The sequence below is a fragment of the Leptodactylus fuscus genome, chromosome 1 (assembly GCF_031893055.1).
Source record: "Leptodactylus fuscus isolate aLepFus1 chromosome 1, aLepFus1.hap2, whole genome shotgun sequence".
Taxonomy (NCBI): domain Eukaryota; kingdom Metazoa; phylum Chordata; class Amphibia; order Anura; family Leptodactylidae; genus Leptodactylus; species Leptodactylus fuscus.
In genome coordinates this window covers 154,574,015-154,594,122 of record NC_134265.1, presented here as the reverse complement: position 1 = coordinate 154,594,122, position 20,108 = coordinate 154,574,015, and the positions used below count along the sequence as shown (strand labels likewise).

The window sequence follows — 20,108 nt, the reverse complement described above, 5'->3', positions numbered from 1 at the left end:
TATTTCCTGTATTCTTATTGATAATCATATACATATACAATGTCTCTCTTGGCCAGTTCTGGCTCCTTCCTATAGACACTCCACTCTACCGTAGCTGCTCCTGTAGTGAGGTGACTAGATTGGAGTTTCTGGCGGCAGCTCCTATTAGCAACTCCATTCTAGTCACTTCAGTACTGAACAGTCTACATTGGAGTTGATTCTAGTAGTTCCTGCCTCCAGCAGCTCCATTCTAGTCACCTCACTAGTGAATTGTCTAGATTGGAGTTGCTCCTGGTAGGTCCTCCCTACAGTAACTCCATTCTAGCCCGTTCACTAGTGAGGTGACTAGATTGGAGTTACTGGAGGGAGGACCTACCAGGAGCAACTCCATTCTAGACGCAACCCAACACGCAGTACTATGTAACAGCACTACTCGTCTCCCTATAACATGCAGTCCCATGTAACATCTCTCCCATCCCGCCAGCTCCGCCAGCTACACGGCTCTGTTCCTACTTCCCGTATTGAACTTCTCTGAGAGGCCCCGCCCCTTCCCGTGACATCACATCTGCCAGGAGCAACTCCATTCTGGACACGACCATGCATACCCTGGCGCCGGTCACTGACGTCACACGCGGCTGCTGACGCATTTAACTCTCTCCAGCCTAGTAAGTTTTTATTGTAAGCCCTCGCACTTATCATTTATACCAGACTGTGGTCAGTATAGTGTCACTGTGGTATTCATGGTTACTGCTGAGTGACTATTATGTCACACACAGGTGGTGTTGCCTGTAAGGTTATATCTCCCCCATGACACTAGCTGACATTGCCGTATATGATATATGCTCTTCTGGGGGGCAGGGTCCTCTGTTGTTTCCTCACAATGCTGTATAGAGTTGCTGTGTCCTCTCTATTTCTATGTGTCTGTCCTTGTCACCTGTGCCGTCCTCCATGTGCTATATACTGCCTAGTATAGTAGATTTCTCTCATGCATATATTTGTCTTTTAGATCTGCTACAGCGACCTGTATTGTCATGTTTATCTGTTTTACATTGCATGTCGCTTTATATCTGCCTTTTTCCCAGTTTTGTACTATACCTTTGTTCTGTATTAATCATATGATATATCCTCAGATGCTTTAATGTATCTTCTGGTTTTGTTTGTTTTATTGTTGTTTTATATTTTAGGATTTTATCCTTGCCACGAATATGTTTTCCATAATTTGATGTTGACACATTTTGCTTTTCCATTCATATACTATCACTATCCGACTGTAGTGGCTCATACACATACCTCCCAACCGTCCCGATTTCTGCGTGACGTGTCCCGGGGTCCCAGTTGGTGGGAGGTATGTCCCGATTTCAACTCAGATCTGCGTCCAGAGGAACACATACGCGGCTGAAGCAAGGAGCTGTCACAGTTCAGCTCCTTGCTTCGCAGCTGAACGCCACCTACTGGCTGTGTAGACGCGATGTGATGACGTCACATCGAGTCTACAGCTGTGCGCGAGAGAGCGGCGAGGGAACAAGGAGAAGGTAAGTGTAATGTGTACACTGAGGTGGAACGTGAAACTGGGGGCAGATGAAGGAGAGGACCGCATGACACTGGGGGCAGAGATGTGGGGACATGAATCTGGGGGCAGAGATGGGAGGACATGAATCTGGGGGCAGAGATGGAGGGACATGAATCTGGGGGCAGAGATGGAGGGACATGAATCTGGGGGCAGAGATGGAGGGGACATGAATCTGGGGGCAGAGATGGAGGGACATGAATCTGGGGGCAGAGATGGAGGGGACATGAATCTGGGGGCAGAGATGGAGGGGACATGAATCTGGGGGCAGAGATGGAGGGGACATGAATCTGGGGGCAGAGATGGGAGGACATGAATCTGGGGGCAGAGATGGAGGGACATGAATCTGGGGTCAGAGATGGAGGGGACATGAATCTGGGGGCAGAGATGGAGGGGGAACATGATTCTGTGGGCAGAGATGGGGGACATGAAGCTGGGGACAGAGATGAGGGGACATGAAGCTGGGGACAGAGATGAGGGGACATGAATCTGGGGGCAGAGATGGGGGGACATGCATCTGAGGGCAGAGATGGAGGGGATATGAAACTGGGGGCAGAGATGGAGGGGGACATATAATTTACGGGTGACTGTAGGAGGATTATATTGTGTGCGGGCACATAAAAAATTAATGAGAATGTGCAGAGTCAACACAAAAGTGGGCGGGGCTAAATTTGCTGTGGCGTGCTTTGCGTGCTTTGCTGTGGCGTGCTTTCCCTCTTTCGGTTCTTCAAAAGTTGGGCGGTATGCATACATATACTTCACTTTATTTGCATTTCCTCATGTTCTTGTACATCATCCTAGTCTAAAGTATGCCTTTTCAGTTTCTATATGTTCCTTTATTCTATTTTTGTATTTTCTTTCACACTATCTATTTTTTTGTGTTAACATATCTGCATACGTTTATTGATTTCTATCTGAGTAACTTTTGTTATTCTTCTACTTCTTACACAGTCTGAGGAAGGGCTTGTTAGTCGAAACATTGCTCAGCAATCGACTTTGTGACCGAAGGCAGGATTTGCATCACTAAATGGCAACTTTGTCACTATACATGGATTTTAGAATTTGTACACACTAAACTTATCTAGCAAGCTCAGACATTTGTGCTGTCCTATCAAGTGACCGGTAAGAGTGCATGTGATACTCTGGATTCCTGTGAGTATGTGGCTTCTTTTTAGGGCACCAAGGGCAGTCACCTTCTTCGTAAGGGTTCCCTGCCAGGCAAGAGCTGCAGTCAACTGTGTGGGACGCTGTGTTAGCCTGAAGGTGAGTCTTGCTCTCATTGTAAGTACAAACATCAACTGTTAGGACCTATTGGAGATGGTACCGCTGACCACTGATATCATTGTATGAGTGCTCCTGGTGTTGTGTGGCATCTAGTCACATAACTGGGATACCCAGGGCAGAGTGCAGTGTATACTGTATACCATATGAACTCTAGCATACCCATGTGGTAGTGTTTAGAGAAGGGGGTGAAGCAGTAGAATAGGGGTATATATAAAATGCAGATCTCATGTACAAGCCATACTGAGTGCTCTATAATACAGCATTTTATTATGCATAGTCAAGATGCTTGTGTGAATGGACCCTTAAAGGGGTTGTCCCATCACAAGGATCCTATCTATACTGCTTGTTAATGTGGATGTAAGACTTTTCCTAAATACACTGCTTCAGCAAAACTGCTTTGTTTGTCCACTATCTTATCTTACTATCTTACTTTATTCAATTCTTTGTGGCCACAGCCCTGACTTAGCTGCTCATGAGTCAAGTGATGTATCTGCTGCTCTCAGGGGGGAGGGAGGAGGGGCTAAGTGCAGGGAGCCAGCCTGTGTATCTAGCTATTCCTGTGTGTACACCACGTGACCTAGCTTCCTGCTCTCAGATAGAGGAGAGGAGCTGCGTTCATTTCTTCTGTTCTCCCACTTATCAGGTTAGCTAATTCAATTGTGTTCATTATGGCAGAGACAGGCAGTCTCTGTATGTAACACAGAATGGAGTTGCTGCTGCCTGTACTTCATGTAGGTCAATTGTCTGCAGAACTTTACAGCCAGATAAAATGAAAACCTGAATCACAATTCCTTTTTCTTCTAGGGTCAAATATGTTTAAACCCACAAGTACAAACTGTCCACAAAAACATGTTAGTAGCTATATGCAGAACAGCTGGGACGCTGACAAGCAGCAGGTACAGTGACTGTTTACAGTCTTTATGGCTGATCTATCATCTCTCCTAATATTTCTGTCTTAGCAAATGATTGTATTTCCCATATTATACCCTTTTGGAGCATCTATAATTTAACCCTGCATATTGCGGTTCCTCTGTTAGGGTGCATGCACACTACGTAACGCCGGGCGTGTATGAGAGCCGTACACGCCGGCATTACAGCAGACTGCCGAACACTTCCCATTCACTTCAATGGGAGCGCTCGTAACAGCGGCGTTTACGAGCGCTCCCATTGAAGTGAATGGGAAGTGTTCGGCAGCCCTGCTGTAACGCCGGCGTGTACGGCTCTCATACACGCCCGGCGTTACGTAGTGTGCATGCACCCTTAGAGTGCATTCACATGGAGGAAAATGATGCTGAATTTGGTGTGGAATCCGCCTCAGATTCAGCGCTGAAAAAAAGTCAATGGGAGGCTTTTTTTTCAGCACTGAATCTGAGGCGGATTCCACACCATATTCAGCACCATTTTCCTCTGTGTGAATGCGCCCTTATATGTCTCTCTGTCATAGTTCTAATCATCATTCAGTCTAATAAAGCTTGGATTGCCTTTTTTCTTTAGATTCCTGAATTTTACAACTTTTCAATAAAGTAGAGATTATAGAGGGGATGGGCCTATTCATTTTTTTTTTCATGTAGCATGCTTCAGATTGTTTGGTGCCTGTAGTCAACGTATCTTTTCTTTGACAGCACTTTGGATGAAACTACCTATGAGCGGTTGGCTGCAGATACATTGTATTCCCTTGCTGAGTTCTTCGAGGATCTCGGCGATCAAACATTCACACCAAATGATTATGATGTCTCCTTTGGGGTGTGTATCTTATTTTAATATTTTCTGTTTCAAATTTCTTTTTATCTATCACTGTTTCTTTGACTTATAATAAATAATATAGAATAGTTACCCGTTATTATACATACTTTGGATGGATCTACATAATTGAGGAGTCCTTTACCTAGCAGCTCCACTTAATGAACCATAGGGGAGAGCTGCAGCAGAAATGTATGTCAGGGCAAAACTTTCTATGATACCAGTTATGTAAAAGTCATTTCTACTACCAAAAAAAATGCTATTTTTATTTATGTAATTTAAAAATCAGAATACTTAACAAGGTTTTCTGCATAATACCGGTTTATCTGAGTAAGAGGATACCAAATATTTCCATATTATTTACTGTGTTGCAATAACTGTGTATTACGACATACAATGTAAAAAAAAAAAAGTGTATGTTGTAATCATTTTCACAGTTATGTTTTCAAAGTACCAAATATTCTTTTACTTTTTAAGCTTTTTCTGAAATTTCCCCACTGTGGGACTATTAAAGGATTATCTTATCTTTTTCTTCTTGTATTTACCTGTATATCTCTATATACTAGGATATTATGTCTGTAAAGAAGAGTTGAAAGGCGGAGAAAATCCTCCTAGACAGCTGTTGCTCGCTATAAGGGTTTGTTCTCGACCATCTCCAACTTTAGTTTTTTCAATGGGAAAGAGGGTCATGTGACACATCAAACTTGTTGAGAATTTCACAAGAAATACAATGGTGCACTTTGTTTTAGCGTAACTTTATTCTTTCATGAGTTATTAACAGTTTTATGACCACTTGTCAATTCAACCCTCTTCTCCCACTCTTGACACACTGATAGCAACACCACAGAAGAAATACTAGCACAGGCTCCCAGTATCCATTGTTTCAGGTGCTGCACATCTCGTATCTTCACAGCATAGACAATTGCCTTCAGATGACCCTAAAGATAAAAGTCTAAGGGGGTCAGATCAGGAGACCTTGGTGGCCATTCAACTGGCCCACGATGACCAATCCACTTTGCAGGAAACTGTTCATCTAGGAATGCTCGGAGCTGATAATGTGGTGGTGCATCATCTTGCTGGAGAAACTCAGGGAACGTGCCAGCTTCAGTGCATAAAGAGGGAAACACATTATCATGTAGCAATTTCAGATAACCAGTGGCATTGAGGTTTCCATTGATGAAGAATGGTCAACAGTCTTGGAGGGATCTATCCAGTGTGGGTTAGTGTCACACCAATAGCGGTGGTTTTGTTTGTTAACTTCACCATTCGCAAAAAAGTTTGCCTTGTCACTGAACATAATGTCCTGTGTAAACTGAGGGTCCTGTTCGAATTTTTGTTTTGCCCATTCTGAAAATTCAGTGCTCCGATCTGGGTCATCCTCGATGAGATGCTGCAGCAGCTGGAGTTTGCAAGGGTGCCAAGGGATGTTCGACTGATGCCACTCTCCGGTGACATGCGGTGGGTGCTTCGCTGGGGGCTGTTGCTGAATGCAACTAGGAGAGCCACTGATGTTTCTTCATTATTGACAGTTTTCATGTGTCCACATTTTGGCAAATCCAACACTGAACCAGTTTCACAAAATTTAGCAACTGGTTTGCTAACTGTTGCATGGGAGATAGGGTGTTCTCGTAGGGTGTCTAGCATTGAAATCTGCTTCAATAACTCGGGTACTGCGTTCACCAGACATCAACACAATTTTTATCCACTCCTCACGTGTTAATCTCAGCGATAGGTCAATGGCTGTAAACAAAGAGAAAATTGTTAATAACGCATAAAGGAATAAAGTTATGTTAAAACCAAGCACACCATTGTTTTTCTCATGAAATTCTCAATAAGTTTGATGCATCACATGACCCAATGAAAAAAACTAAAGTTGGATCCAAAATGGCCGAGGTCAAAATGGTCACCATCCATCTTGAAAAGTTTTCCCTCTCCCATATGCTAATGTACCACAAACAAGAAGTTGATATCACCAACCATTCCCATTTTATTTAGGTGTATGGCCCAACCTGTATATCAGCAGCAGGTTTTCTGTATGTCTCCATACAATATGATTGCCACATGTGGAGGGCAGTTAACAAGTGTAGCATTTTGTTACAGGTAGGAAACCTGTCCATTTTAGAAAGATTTTAAGGTTCAAAAGCAGTGTATAGTGTAATATGCATAATGGCTGCTGACGAAAGTCACCTACCATTGGTTGAGACATGAGAAGGAATGTCCTGCAACAGTCAAGACTGCGTCTATAGAAATAGATGTAACTTTCCTCCTCTCTGTAAATGGTCAAATTCTGATGTGTTATTCCCCCTACAAGAAAGATTGGATTTACATGACCCCCCCCCCCCCCCCAACAGACATTTTAGGGATTGTCAGGCTATATTATAAAACAGGGCTTAAAGGTATTTCCTTATGTATTATAGCTACAAAACTAAATAAGTGAACGGATCCTTAGTAGAGATGAGCGAATATACTCGATCGAATACCTCCACCGCATAGCTCCTGGCGCCAGGGAAGGTGGGAGGGGCCGTAAAAATTCCAAGCCTGGAAGTGTTTTTGCAACGGGAGCTATGCAGCGCAGGTATTTGATCGAGTATATTCGCTCATCTCTAATCCTTAGTCACCAACTCATTTAAGTTGTAGTAGGCCCATTTTTTCACTAGGTGGTGCTGTAGCCCAGCTCTAAAATTTAATGCAACTAAACTTCAGTAAGGTCTGCTCACTTTAAGATAAATTCATACATGAGAAGCTAAATCTACAATAGTTCATCCAGAATATGTGGTATTTGTAGTGAAATGGCTTTGTCAAGTGTGAGCACATATGTACTTTTGTGGAGAACTTCCAGGCCTCTCACTCAGTAACTATGTATGGAGTGTGTGCTTGGAGTATGAGGCTGTGTAAAATATAGAGAACATGCGTGGAGGGCAGGGTCACTTCAAACAGTTAAAGGGGTAGTCCAGCTTCAGACAAATATTATTATTAGTATATTAGGAAATGGTATAACTTTTTATTATACTTTCTGTATCATTTTCTCACAGTTTCCGGATCTCTGCTTGCTGTCATTCTTTCCTTATTTACTTCCAGTGGATAAATCAGTCCATGGTCATGTGATGGACATACAGGTGCACAGCTCGTTACAAGACAGATTACTGTACTGTGACTATAATGAGCCATGCATCTGTGTACATCACATGACCATGGACTGTATATCACATGATACAAAGCCATAAAAACATAACTCTTGGACAACCCCTTTTCAGTGGGTGCATGGTTTTAGCTACATGACAATAAAATACTCTTATCATATAGATCATGTGTATTTGATCATTATATAGATCATGTGTATTTTGCATTGAATTAATAAAAGTGAATTGATATCATATTGGTGAAGTATTTCCCAGATCATCTCCAAATTCTTGGCTCCTATAGAGTAATTAAAACCTTGCTCATGGATTTCTGAATACTGGACACAATGGGGGAGATTTATTAAGCAAAATGTACCAGAATTCTGACATAATTTGCGCCAACAAATAAACATGCACCACATTTATCAGGTGTTTCAGGCACTTTTTAGACTTGGGTAAAAAAAAAAAAAGGGTGTAGCCTAAGTTGCACTAAAAATGTCACAGAAACTTTTAGGCCAGGGCCTCACGGGACGTAAACACCATGATTTGCCCGCAGCGGAGACGCTGCCGGAAAAATCGTGGCGTTTTACAGTGCAAGTAAAGGGGATGGGATTCATGCGACTCCTATGCCAACTTTGCGGAAGAAATCACAGCGGTTCTTTCCGCAGCGCTTTAGCACTACGATTACGGCCCGTGGGGCCTTAGCCTTAAGCCAACAAGTGATGTAATTCTAATGTCAGTGAGGAATTCTAATGTCAGTTTTTATTTAATTTTAATTTTTTTACTTTGTCAGAATGGGGTTCTTACAGTTAAAGTTGGAGGGAACATTGGAACTTATGTAATCAATAAACAGACCCCAAACAGACAGATCTGGCTATCATCACCCACAAGGTAAGTACCTTAGCTGACTTATTGATAGTCTGCAATTGTAAAGATACCATTCTTTAGGATATGTTTGCGTTTTTTTGTTTTTTTAAAATGAAGAGATAAAAGTTGCAGTCTAGTGTTATGAGACAGCTGGAGCTACATATTCACCAAGCAAGAATAAAAGCTATTTATTTATATGCAATATCTGTGGCTTCACAATATGGCAATTTTACACTTTCCAATATCACAGTAACACACTGGAAAAAAATAGATATATACCGTAATGTGCAAATTAACATATTCTCCCCCCCAAAAAAAAAAAATTGATCAAAATTTCATATATATATATATATATATATATATATATATATATATATATATATATATATATATCAAAACCTGGTACCAATATAAACTACGACTTGCCCCACAAATAAAGAGCCCTAACATAGCTTCATCAACAAAACAGTAAAAAAAAAAAAAAATTCTAGGTGCCAGAATACACTGACTCCAGGAAAATTGTTCATGCAATATGAATATGGTATTGTTATAATCTTAATGATCGGCTGGACAAAGCTGCCGTGTCATTTTTAATGCAGAGTGAATGTTGTAAAAAAAAATAAAATGTAAAAAACTATGACAGAATTGGGGGGGGGGGGGGGTTGTTGTTTTTTTTTTGTCGGATGTGTTATATATTTTCCAATGTTTTATATTATTATGAAGCTTGGGATTTGAAGATTTCTCACTAGAATATTTTCTTTTGCAGTGGACCTAAAAGGTATGACTGGACTGGAAAAAGTTGGGTATATGCACATGATGGCGTATCTCTTCATCAGCTTTTGGAACAAGAACTTTCTCTTGCACTGAACACGACGCTAGACCTGTCCGCCTTGGTTTATTCATCATGACAAGCAGTTTGGAAACTTTCTAATGCTACAAAGTGAAACCTCTTATAAATGACTACTATATATTTTAGGCCTTATTATGTGACCGATATCAAAATCTTCATGCATTGTGGTATCGTCTATTCACCCCTTTCAATTCTATTTTTACTTCTGATTCCCTTTGTGTTATAATAAAATGTTTATCATAGTGCTGAAAGCCTTAAATTGTTTTAACGCCTTAACCCCTTCCTGGCATCCACTGTACTACTATGGCGGATGCCAGGTTTTTAAATATGATGGCCACCATATGGTAGTCTGCAATAGAATGCTGGTATTTTCAATGCATTGCAGTACATTAGCATTGTAATGCATTGCATTAGTGATCAGACCCACTGGGATTCAAAAACCCTAGGACGTCTAATAAATGCATAAAAAAAATAATTTAAAAAAAGTAAAAAACAAATAAAAAAATGTAAAGTTCAAATCACATAGACATTATCCCTGTTTCCGAAACGCCCGCTCTACAAATCTGCAAAAATATTTTTCCCATATGGTATGACTTAAGAAGAGAAAAATAAGTAAAAGAGTGATTGTTCCCCGAAACTACTAAGGATAGGAAGTGCTGAGTTTAGAGGCTTCTGTATGTCTGGCCTCAAGAATCTTTGGAGGCTGGTTCCGGGAATGTTGGCTCAACAGCCATCCTGGATAGGTAATGGACTCTGATGTCTATGTCCAGCAGTAGTCCAACCATGTTATATGTTATATACATTATTATTTTCTACATAAGCTAAACATGTTATTTGTACTACGTGTAGAGTTTTTCCAGCTCACCTCAATATTTGGTAGGGGCTTCTAGCAGGGTGGTGGTGTCATTTTATGCATTCATGGTCTTTATTGCAGTTTCTTTTATATATATATATATATATATATATATATATATATATATATATATATATATAAAATGTAATATTTATTTAAGTTTTATCAATAAGAAAGGAAGTATTAAGACAGCAATTAGAAAATAAACGAGAGAATTACAAACATCCTATCAACTGGCAAGGAACAACACAATATTTATTTCAGTTTCATCCGAGCTCTACTCTCAGACTGGGTTCACACCAGCGCCCGATCTACGTTTTCAGGTTTCCGTCTTCTGCCGGCAAAAGATGGAAACCTGTCAGACTGTGTCTGGCCGTGAGTGCCTGTGAGCGTTTTGTGCTCTCCACAGCGAAACTGTTTATTTAAACCGGGCACAAAGTCCTGCATATCTGACTTTGTGTCTGGTTGAAAAAAACAGTTTGGCCACGGAGAATACAAAACGCTCACAGGCGCTCATGGACAGACACTTTTCAAACCCATTCATTTGAATGGGTTTGAAAAATGCCTGCAGGTTTCCATCCCTTGGGCAGGAAATGGAAACCTGCATAACGGAGACCGGGACACAGGTGTGAACGAGCTCTTAATTGTCTTTCTTCCACCACAAGTCGGTCTACATGCCTTCCAAGATCTTCTACAATGAGCAGGTGTCTTCTTTCTGCATCTTTTGGCAGGCGTTGGTATCTTGCACTTTTGGACCTGTACTCTTTGTGGGGGTTGTCCTGGCCTGGTAATATATTCCCAATCATTGATCTCCTCATTGTTGTCTATAAATAGAGAATCCATAATGAGAAGAGTTTCAGATATTCAGTGTCCTTCACAGCAGATCACTTGATGGTTTTGGATTATTTTGGACATTTGATGTGGGTTCAATGTCTGCTTTTCATATTGACCATTGTCAGCAGGAGCCTTACAGGTCATATATCACAGGGACAGTCTGCTTTATATTGGGGTCACACAACCTTCTCAGGGTTATTAGTGATTCTTACTAGGTTTGGGAATCCCAATGGTCTTTACTTCAGGAGGGGTTATATTCTCCGCTGGAGCAGCAACAATATAAAATAGAAACCATCAGAAGAGGATAGACATGTGTGTCCATTATAAAGGACTCTGGGCTTGTCTTTATGTTTTTTTGGTTCTGGATTCTCTGTTCTTTGGTATCAATAAGTGTAAATTATTAGTATTGGCCATTGGATGGGCATATAGATGTAGCAGGCTCACTGGGTAATCTGGAACATCTCCTTATGGCACTATAAAGTATTATTACTGATTTTACATAGGACTGCAAGTAAATCTTCTGGATTCTTAGTACTCATAGTGATATTACTAACAAGCCCTGCTACATCTGTAGTACAGGGGGGAACTATCTCTGTTCTTCTAAATTACACCGCTTCTATACTTAGAGGGACTCTTCCAATTTCTGGGGCTATACTACATATCATGTTTGCACCATGGGTATAACTATAGGGGTGCAGAGGCCACAGTCATACCTGTGCCCATTGGCATCAGTGCTATAAGTGACTTCTCATAATTGGGGTGCCATATACACCCGGTGTCAGGGTTATATTCTTACCCGGCTTCAGCAATTACTTCTTTTAACTCCGAGAGCATTGTATATAGCGTTCTTCAGAAAACCATTAACCTTATTAATGGCATGTAAGTACATGTATGTCTGCATGCGGTGCTCATACTCCGTACTGAATAAATCAAAATATTCTATTTTTTTTTAAATGTGGATATCCTTAACATGCCTGTCAATCCTGTGATTTCAATAATTCCAATACCATAGTGGTATATTTGATTCATACATTGATTTGCCATCAACAAGTGAGACATCTAGTGGTCAAATCTGGGTACTTAAGATATATATGATAATACTTAGAACCTGTTTTTTATCCACCTTGGCCAATGCAGCTCCAACAATGGTAAATTAGAAAATGGCAGCAAGAAATGAGACCTTTATTGGCCAAGTCTAGTAAGTTTGTAAACTTCTATGTGGCCTCCTTCATTCATCTATGCCACTGCAAATAAAACAAAGCTATTATATTAACGTTGTAGATGAGGTTTTATGTAGGCACAGGTCCATCATGTCCAATCTACAACCCTATAGTGTTATTCGAGAGGAATGCAAAAAAAAAAAAAACATGAATGTTGATGCCAATTGTCCCATGACCAAAAGGTTCAGCAATCAAAGGAAGAAGGGTAACTGTTTATGTGAGTATAAGTGAGGTGCATATCTGTGCTGTATGTATATGATGTGCATATGAGCCATGAAAGATATACACTGGCGGCCAAAAAAATCCACACGATTTCACAAAATGTAATGATTGTAGCGAAAATAATTTCTTGTCTTTCTCCATTTCTATCCTCTTCTCTCCTGGATGACGAGTATTTGGCAATTTTGTACGTCGCGTGACATTTTTCAGTCGATTTTGTAGTAGGGGGTATATATATCATCTTCAGGGACTCAATTTATACACATCACATACATTTAACAAAATCCACTGGTGGTGCTTTTTTATTTTGGCCACTACTGTATACACTGACGAATAAGGGTAACAATGTTTGAGCTTTTGACTTTCATGCTCCATATCTCACCATCCACTACAGCTTCGAACGAGAGACTACCATCATTTTATAGACAACCATCTTGACTATCTCTTACATAAATTTGACTTGCAACTATTTAGCATATGATGAGTTATGCAGATTCTTGTCATGTAACTGCATTGTTATTGTTTTGCCTATGGAACTGAAAAATCTTTTTCTTCTTGTATACTACAACTTGCATTCCCTAATAGCTCAGTGTGTTATTTGATTGATTCCCAAACGAACGGTCACTGGTTGAAATCGAGAACTAGCCATGAAGATTTCCCAAGAAAAGATCATCCAGCAGCATCCAGCTTGTCGATAGCAGTCTCTCAGCCTAGAAAATTGCCAAACTGCATCATGTAAGTGTCATGACAGTTAGAAAAATACAAAATTAAGTCTCCATTTAGAAGCCAAGAGGTGGATGTCCAGGCAAAAGATCAGAGTCAACAAGTCTATGAGTTCTGGCACGGAAAATACAGCAGTGGAAGTGGCTCGTATGTTTTGTAATGGTGAAATCACAGACATCCATCTTTCTAATATTGATGGCCTGTCAATAGGATAATCCATCAATATTACATCTGTGGGGGTCTGACAGCCAGGACCTCTGCAGATCAGCTTTTTCAGGACAGTGCAGCTACAGGTAATGGTAATAATTTTTGGAGCCACGCTGTTCACTTGCCATACATGATGTAGCAGTGGGTTTAGGTAGTACAGTGTTGTATATTGTATTGCAGATGAGCAGCATGGCTCCCAACATGTTATTACCTTTAGCCGTTGTGTCTCGATACAACTTATCTGCAGGGGTCCTGGTGGTGGGCCCCTAGAAGCAATTCCACTGGTGGGCCCTAGACATTGCAGTCCGACATTGCTCTCACGTGATTGTTACTTAATATGATATGGTTACAATGTATTTCTCTTACATTGTACAATTCTTGGATGTATAGATAGCGTATGACACCTGCAGGTCATTACCTGTAAAACTGACAGCATTAGTTTGGATGTTCCCTTTGGGTTTCCTATAGGTACTGTCAGGGACTGGGGTTGGCTATGTAGGGTGGCATAGACAAAAAAAAGTCCAGATTCTTTAGTCCAAAAACAAAGATAGAGTTTATTTTCACTCAAAAAGGTAGTGCAGCAACAAAAGGAAACAATACAAAAATAAATCCCTGCCCGGCTAGGCTCTATCTAAACATAGAATAGGTTACCTCACGTAGAATAACAGAAATCCAAAATGCCAGTAGAATCATTCAGGACACAGCTCCAAAAATATGACCTCTCTGTCAGCACTCCAGCCAAACTCTGCCAAAGTGTTGCTGCTGGAGCTGACTTCTTAAGTCTCCTTGATCAGCAGATTCTCTGTAGCTGAGTCGCTGCCGGAACATCCCCAAAGTGTGGAATGGAGGGGGATGGAATGACAGGTCCAACTACCAACCTACCTGCCATTCCTAAAAATCCAGCCCAATACTGAGCATTTACCAAAATGCTCAGTAGACGAAAGTTGTCTGCTGAGAATAAATATTCCTTCTGGAGTTTTCTCATCTCACCCCCTCCATTACCTGACCAGCCATCGGCTTACATATCTCCCCCCCCCCTCTTCTCCAGACCGGAGGGCTGGGCATTTGTGGCCATCATACAATGCACCCTTGATAGGGCATCAGCATTTCCCAATAATTTCCCTGGCCTGTTTTCTACATGAAACGCTAAATTTTGCAGAGACAGGAACCATCTGGTAACCCTAGCATTTCTTTCCTTATTGATTTTCATCCATGTAAGAGGAGCATGGTCAGTTATTAACTTAAATTTTCTGCCCAGGAAGTAATACCTCAGGGCATCCAGCGCCCACTTAATGGCCAAGCATTCCCTTTCCACCATGGCGTAGTTTTTCTCTGCAGGTGACAGCTTCCTGCTCAGGTACATTACTGGATGCTCCTCACCATTTACCACCTCGGACAGCACTGCTCGTAGACCTGCATTTGAGGCATCTGTCTGAACCAGGAACTCCTTCCTAAAGTCAGGGGCTATCAGCACTGGCTGCTGGCAAAAAGCTAACTTTAGCTTCTGGAACGCCTCCTCTGCCTCTGGTGTCCAGTGGATCATCAATGACTTCCCATCTTTTGTCAGGTCAGTGAGAGGAGCTGCAATGGAGGCAAAGTTTTGCACAAACCTCCGGTAGTAGCCAGCAATGCCAAGAAACGCTTCTTGATCAGTGGTCTTGGTCAGTTTTGTATTGCCTCCACCTTATTGATTTGGGGCCCAGGTACCTGGCTTCCTCCAGCCCTAAAGCACATTTCTCAGGGTTGATAGTAAGACCTGCCTTACTTATGGAGTCCAGTACTATCTGCACCTTACAGAGGTGACTTCCCCAGTCTGGGCTATGAATGACCACATCGTCCAGGTAAGCCGCTGCGTAGTCACGATGTGGCCGGAAGATCTGGTCCATCAACCTCTGAAAGGTAGCAGGAGCTCCTTGCAAACCAAATGGCATAACCGTGTACTGGAACAGACCTTCTGGAACAACAAAGGCAGTTTTCTCCTTGGCTTACTTAGACAAAGGTATTTGCCAGTAACCTTTTGTAAGGTCCAGTGTGGTTATGTACCTGGCATTACCCAACTTTTCAATAAGTTTATCAACCCTGGGCATGGGATAAGCGTCAAACTTTGAAATCTCATTAAATGTTCTAAAGTCATTGCAGAACCTCCAAGTACCATTGGGCTTTGGTATCAATATAATTGGGTTAGACCACTCACTTTTGGACTCCTCAATCACTCTCAACTCCAGCATGTGTTTAACCTCAGCTGACACCACCTCCCTACGTGACTCTGGTATTCTGAGGTTTACTTTCCTCCCAGGTTCTGTCTCTACATGGTGCTCTATCAGGTGGGTACGCCCTGACAGGCCAGAGAACTTGCATCTATTCTTCTGCAGGAACTCTCTTGCCTCCTGTTGTTTGGACACTGATAAGGTCTCATTCACACGGACTGGAGGGATTGGTGGCAACTAGAGATGAGCGAACACTAAAATGTTCGAGATTCGAAATTCGATTCGAACAGCCGCTCAATGTTCATGTGTTCGAACGGGTTTCGAACCCCATTATAGTCTATGGGGAACATATACTCGTTAAGGTGGAAACCCAAATCCGTGTCTGGAGGGTCACCAAGTCCACTATGACACCACAGGAAATGATGCCAACACCTCTGGAATGACACTGGGACAGCAGGGGAAGCATGTCTGGGGGCATCTAACACACCAAAGACCCTCTATTACCCCAACATCACAGCCTAACAACTACACACTTTACACACTCAATACCACCTCTCTGACAGTAGGAAAACACCTTGAAACGTGTATTTGGCACTTGCAGTGAGGAGAGCTTGTCACCAGCAGTGAATTTGGCCCTTGTAGTAAGTTGAGGTTGGCACCAACATTTGTTTTGAAAATCAGGGTGGATTGAGCCTCTAACCAGCAGAGTTTGGGCAAATTCATGGTGGAGGGAGCCTCTAAACACCCCAGTTTGGGCAAATTCATGGTGGAGGGAGCCTCTAAAAACCCCAGTTTGGACCAATTCATGGAGGTGGGAGCCTCTAAAACCCCAGTTTGGACCAATTCATGATGGAGGGAGCCTCTAAACAGCCCAGTTTGGGCAAATTCATGGTGGAGGGAGCCTCTAACCAGCCCAGTTTGGACCAATTAATGGTGGAGGGAGCCTCTAAACAGCCAAGTTTTGGGAAATTCATGGTGGAGGGAGCCTCTAAAAAAACCCAGTTTGGACCAATTCATGGTGGAGGGAGCCTCTAAACAGCCCAGTTTGGGTAAATTCATGGTGGAGGGAGCCTCTAAAAACCCCAGTTTGGACCAATTCATGGTGGAGGGAGCCTCTAAAAAACCCAGTTTGGACCAATTCATGGTGGAGGGAGCCTCTAAACAGCCCAGTTTGGGCAAATTCATGGTGGAGGGAGCCTCTAAAAACCCCAATTTGGACCAATTCATGGTGGAGGGAGCCTCTAAACAGCCCAGTTTGGGCAAATTCATGGTGGAGGGAGCCTCTAACCAGCCCAGTTTGGGCAAATTCATGGTGGAGGGAGCCTCTAAACAGCCCAGTTTGGGCAAATTCATGGTGGAGGGAGCCTCTAAAAACCCCAGTTTGGACCAATTCATGGTGGAGGGAGCCTCTAAAAAACCCAGTTTGGACCAATTCATGGTGGAGGGAGCCTCTAACCAGCCCAGTTTGGGCAAATTCATGGTGGAGGGAGCCTCTAAAAACCCCAGTTTGGACCAATTCATGGTGGAGGGAGCCTCTAACCAGCCCAGTTTGGGCAAATTCATGGTGGAGGGAGCCTCTAAAAACCCCAGTTTGGACCAATTCATGGTGGAGGGAGCCTCTAAAAAACCCCAGTTTGGACCAATTCATGGTGGAGGGAGCCTCTAAAAAACCCAGTTTGGACCAATTCATGATGGAGGGAGCCTCTAAACAGCCCAGTTTGGGCAAATTCATGGTGGAGGGAGCCTCTAAACAGCCCAGTTTGGGCAAATTCATGGTGGAGGGAGCCTCTAACCAGCCCAGTTTGGACCAATTCATGGTGGAGGGAGCCTCTAAAAAACCCAGTTTGGACCAATTCATGGTGGAGGGAGCCTCTAACCAGCCCAGTTCGGACCAATTCATGGTGGAGGGAGCCTCTAAAAAACCCAGTTTGGACCAATTCATGGTGGAGGGAGCCTCTAACCAGCCCAGTTTGGACCAATTCATGGTGGAGGGAGCCTCTAACCAGCCCAGTTTGAGCAAATTCATGGTGGAGGGAGCCTCTAAACAGCCCAGTTTGGGCAAATTCATGGTGGAGGGAGCCTCTAAAAACCCCAGTTTGGACCAATTCATGGTGGAGGGAGCCTCTAAAAAACCCAGTTTGGACCAATTCATGGTGGAGGGAGCCTCTAAACAGCCCAGTTTGGGCAAATTCATGGTGGAGGGAGCCTCTAAAAACCCCAATTTGGACCAATTCATGGTGGAGGGAGCCTCTAAACAGCCCAGTTTGGGCAAATTCATGGTGGAGGGAGCCTCTAAAAACCCCAGTTTGGACCAATTCATGGTGGAGGGAGCCTCTAAAAAACCCCAATTTGGACCAATTCATGGTGGAGGGAGCCTCTAAAAACCCCAATTTGGACCAATTCATGGTGGAGGGAGCCTCTAAACAGCCCAGTTTGGGCAAATTCATGGTGGAGGGAGCCTCTAAAAACCCCAGTTTGGACCAATTCATGGTGGAGGGAGCCTCTAAAAAACCCAGTTTGGACCAATTCATGGTGGAGGGAGCCTCTAACCAGCCCAGTTTGGACCAATTCATGGTGGAGGGAGCCTCTAAAAAACCCAATTTGGACCAATTCATGGTGGAGGGAGCCTCTAAACAGCCCAGTTTGGACCAATTCATGGTGGAGGGAGCCTCTAAAAAACCCAGTTTGGACCAATTCATGGTGGAGGGAGCCTCTAACCAGCCCAGTTTGGGCAAATTCATGGTGGAGGGAGCCTCTAAAAACCCCAGTTTGGACCAATTCATGGTGGAGGGAGCCTCTAAAAAACCCAGTTTGGACCAATTAATGGTGGAGGGAGCCTCTAACCAGCCCAGTTTGGGCAAATTCATGGTGGAGGGAGCCTCTAAAAACCCCAGTTTGGACCAATTCATGGTGGAGGGAGCCTCTAAAAAACCCAGTTTGGACCAATTCATGGTGGAGGGAGCCTCTAACCAGCCCAGTTTGGACCAATTCATGGTGGAGGGAGCCTCTAAAAACCCAGTTTGGACCAATTCATGGTGGAGGGAGCCTCTAACCAGCCCAGTTTGGGCAAATTCATGGTGGAGGGAGCCTCTAAAAAACCCAGTTTGGACCAATTCATGGTGGAGGGAGCCTCTAACCAGCCCAGTTTGGGCAAATTCATGGTGGAGGGAGCCTCTAAAAAACCCAGTTTGGACCAATTCATGGTGGAGGGAGCCTCTAACCAGCCCAGTTTGGACCAATTCATGGTGGAGGGAGCCTCTAAACAGCCAAGTTTTGGGAAATTCATGGTGGAGGGAGCCTCTAAAAAACACAGTTTGGACCAATTCATGGTGGAGGGAGCCTCTAAAAACCCCAGTTTGGACCAATTCATGGTGGAGGGAGCCTCTAAAAAACCCAGTTTGGACCAATTCATGGTGGAGGGAGCCTCTAAACAGCCCAGTTTGGACCAATTCATGGTGGAGGGAGCCTCTAAAAAACCCAGTTTGGACCAATTCATGGTGGAGGGAGCCTCTAACCAGCCCAGTTTGGACCAATTCATGGTGGAGGGAGCCTCTAAAAAACCCAGTTTGGACCAATTCATGGTGGAGGGAGCCTCTAACCAGCCCAGTTTGGGCAAATTCATGGTGGAGGGAGCCTCTAAAAAACCCAGTTTGGACCAATTCATGGTGGAGGGAGCCTCTAACCAGCCCAGTTTGGACCAATTCATGGTGGAGGGAGCCTCTAAACAGCCAAGTTTTGGGAAATTCATGGTGGAGGGAGCCTCTAAAAAACCCAGTTTGGACCAATTCATAGTGGAGGGAGCCTCTAAAAACCCCAGTTTGGACCAATTCATGGTGGAGGGAGCCTCTAAAAAACCCAGTTTGGACCAATTCATGGTGGAGGGAGCCTCTAAACAGCCCAGTTTGGGCAAATTCATGGTGGAGGGAGCCTCTAAAAACCCCAGTTTGGACCAATTCATGGTGGAGGGAGCCTCTAAAAAACCCAGTTTGGACCAATTCATGGTGGAGGGAGCCTCTAAACAGCCCAGTTTGGGCAAATTCATGGTGGAGGGAGCCTCTAAAAACCCCAGTTTGGACCAATTCATGGTGGAGGGAGCCTCTAACCAGCAGAGTTGTGGGAAAGCAGGGTGGAGGGAGCCTCTAACCAGCAGAGTTGGGGGAAATCAGGGTGGAGGGAGCCTCTAACCAGCAGAGTTGGTGGAAATCAGGGTGGAGGGAGCCTCTAACCTGCAGAGTTGGTGGAAATCAGGGTGGAGGGAGCCTCTAACCAGCCCAGTTTGGGCAAATTCATGGTGGAGGGAGCCTCTAACCAGCAGAGTTGTGGGAAAGCAGGGTGGAGGGAGCCTCTAACCAGCAGAGTTGGGGGAAATCAGGGTGGAGGGAGCCTCTAACCAGCAGAGTTGGTGGAAATCAGGGTGGAGGGAGCCTCTAACCAGCCCA

At 43.4% G+C, this 20,108-nt stretch overlaps 1 protein-coding gene across 1 annotated transcript; it reads left to right on the top strand.

The window, feature by feature from the left end:
* The first annotated feature begins 557 nt into the window (after window positions 1–557).
* Window positions 558–9,657, top strand: FXN (frataxin). The gene is made up of 6 exons (XM_075263575.1): window positions 558–644; window positions 2,498–2,809; window positions 3,635–3,726; window positions 4,453–4,573; window positions 8,483–8,580; window positions 9,323–9,657. The coding sequence occupies exons 2-6, from the start codon at window positions 2,705–2,707 to the stop codon at window positions 9,462–9,464; spliced, it is 558 nt and encodes a 185-aa protein (XP_075119676.1). The 5' UTR covers window positions 558–644; window positions 2,498–2,704; the 3' UTR covers window positions 9,465–9,657.
* Window positions 9,658–20,108: the final 10,451 nt, after the last annotated feature.

Coding starts and splice junctions, on each gene's coding strand:
- FXN (XM_075263575.1), top strand. CDS start 2,705: ATGTGGCTTCTTTTTAGGGCACCAAGGGCAGTCACCTTCTTCGTAAGG. Junction 3,727..4,452: donor GGGACGCTGACAAGCAGCAG/GTACAGTGACTG, acceptor TTTCTTTGACAG/CACTTTGGATGAAACTACCT. Junction 4,574..8,482: donor ATTATGATGTCTCCTTTGGG/GTGTGTATCTTA, acceptor TTACTTTGTCAG/AATGGGGTTCTTACAGTTAA.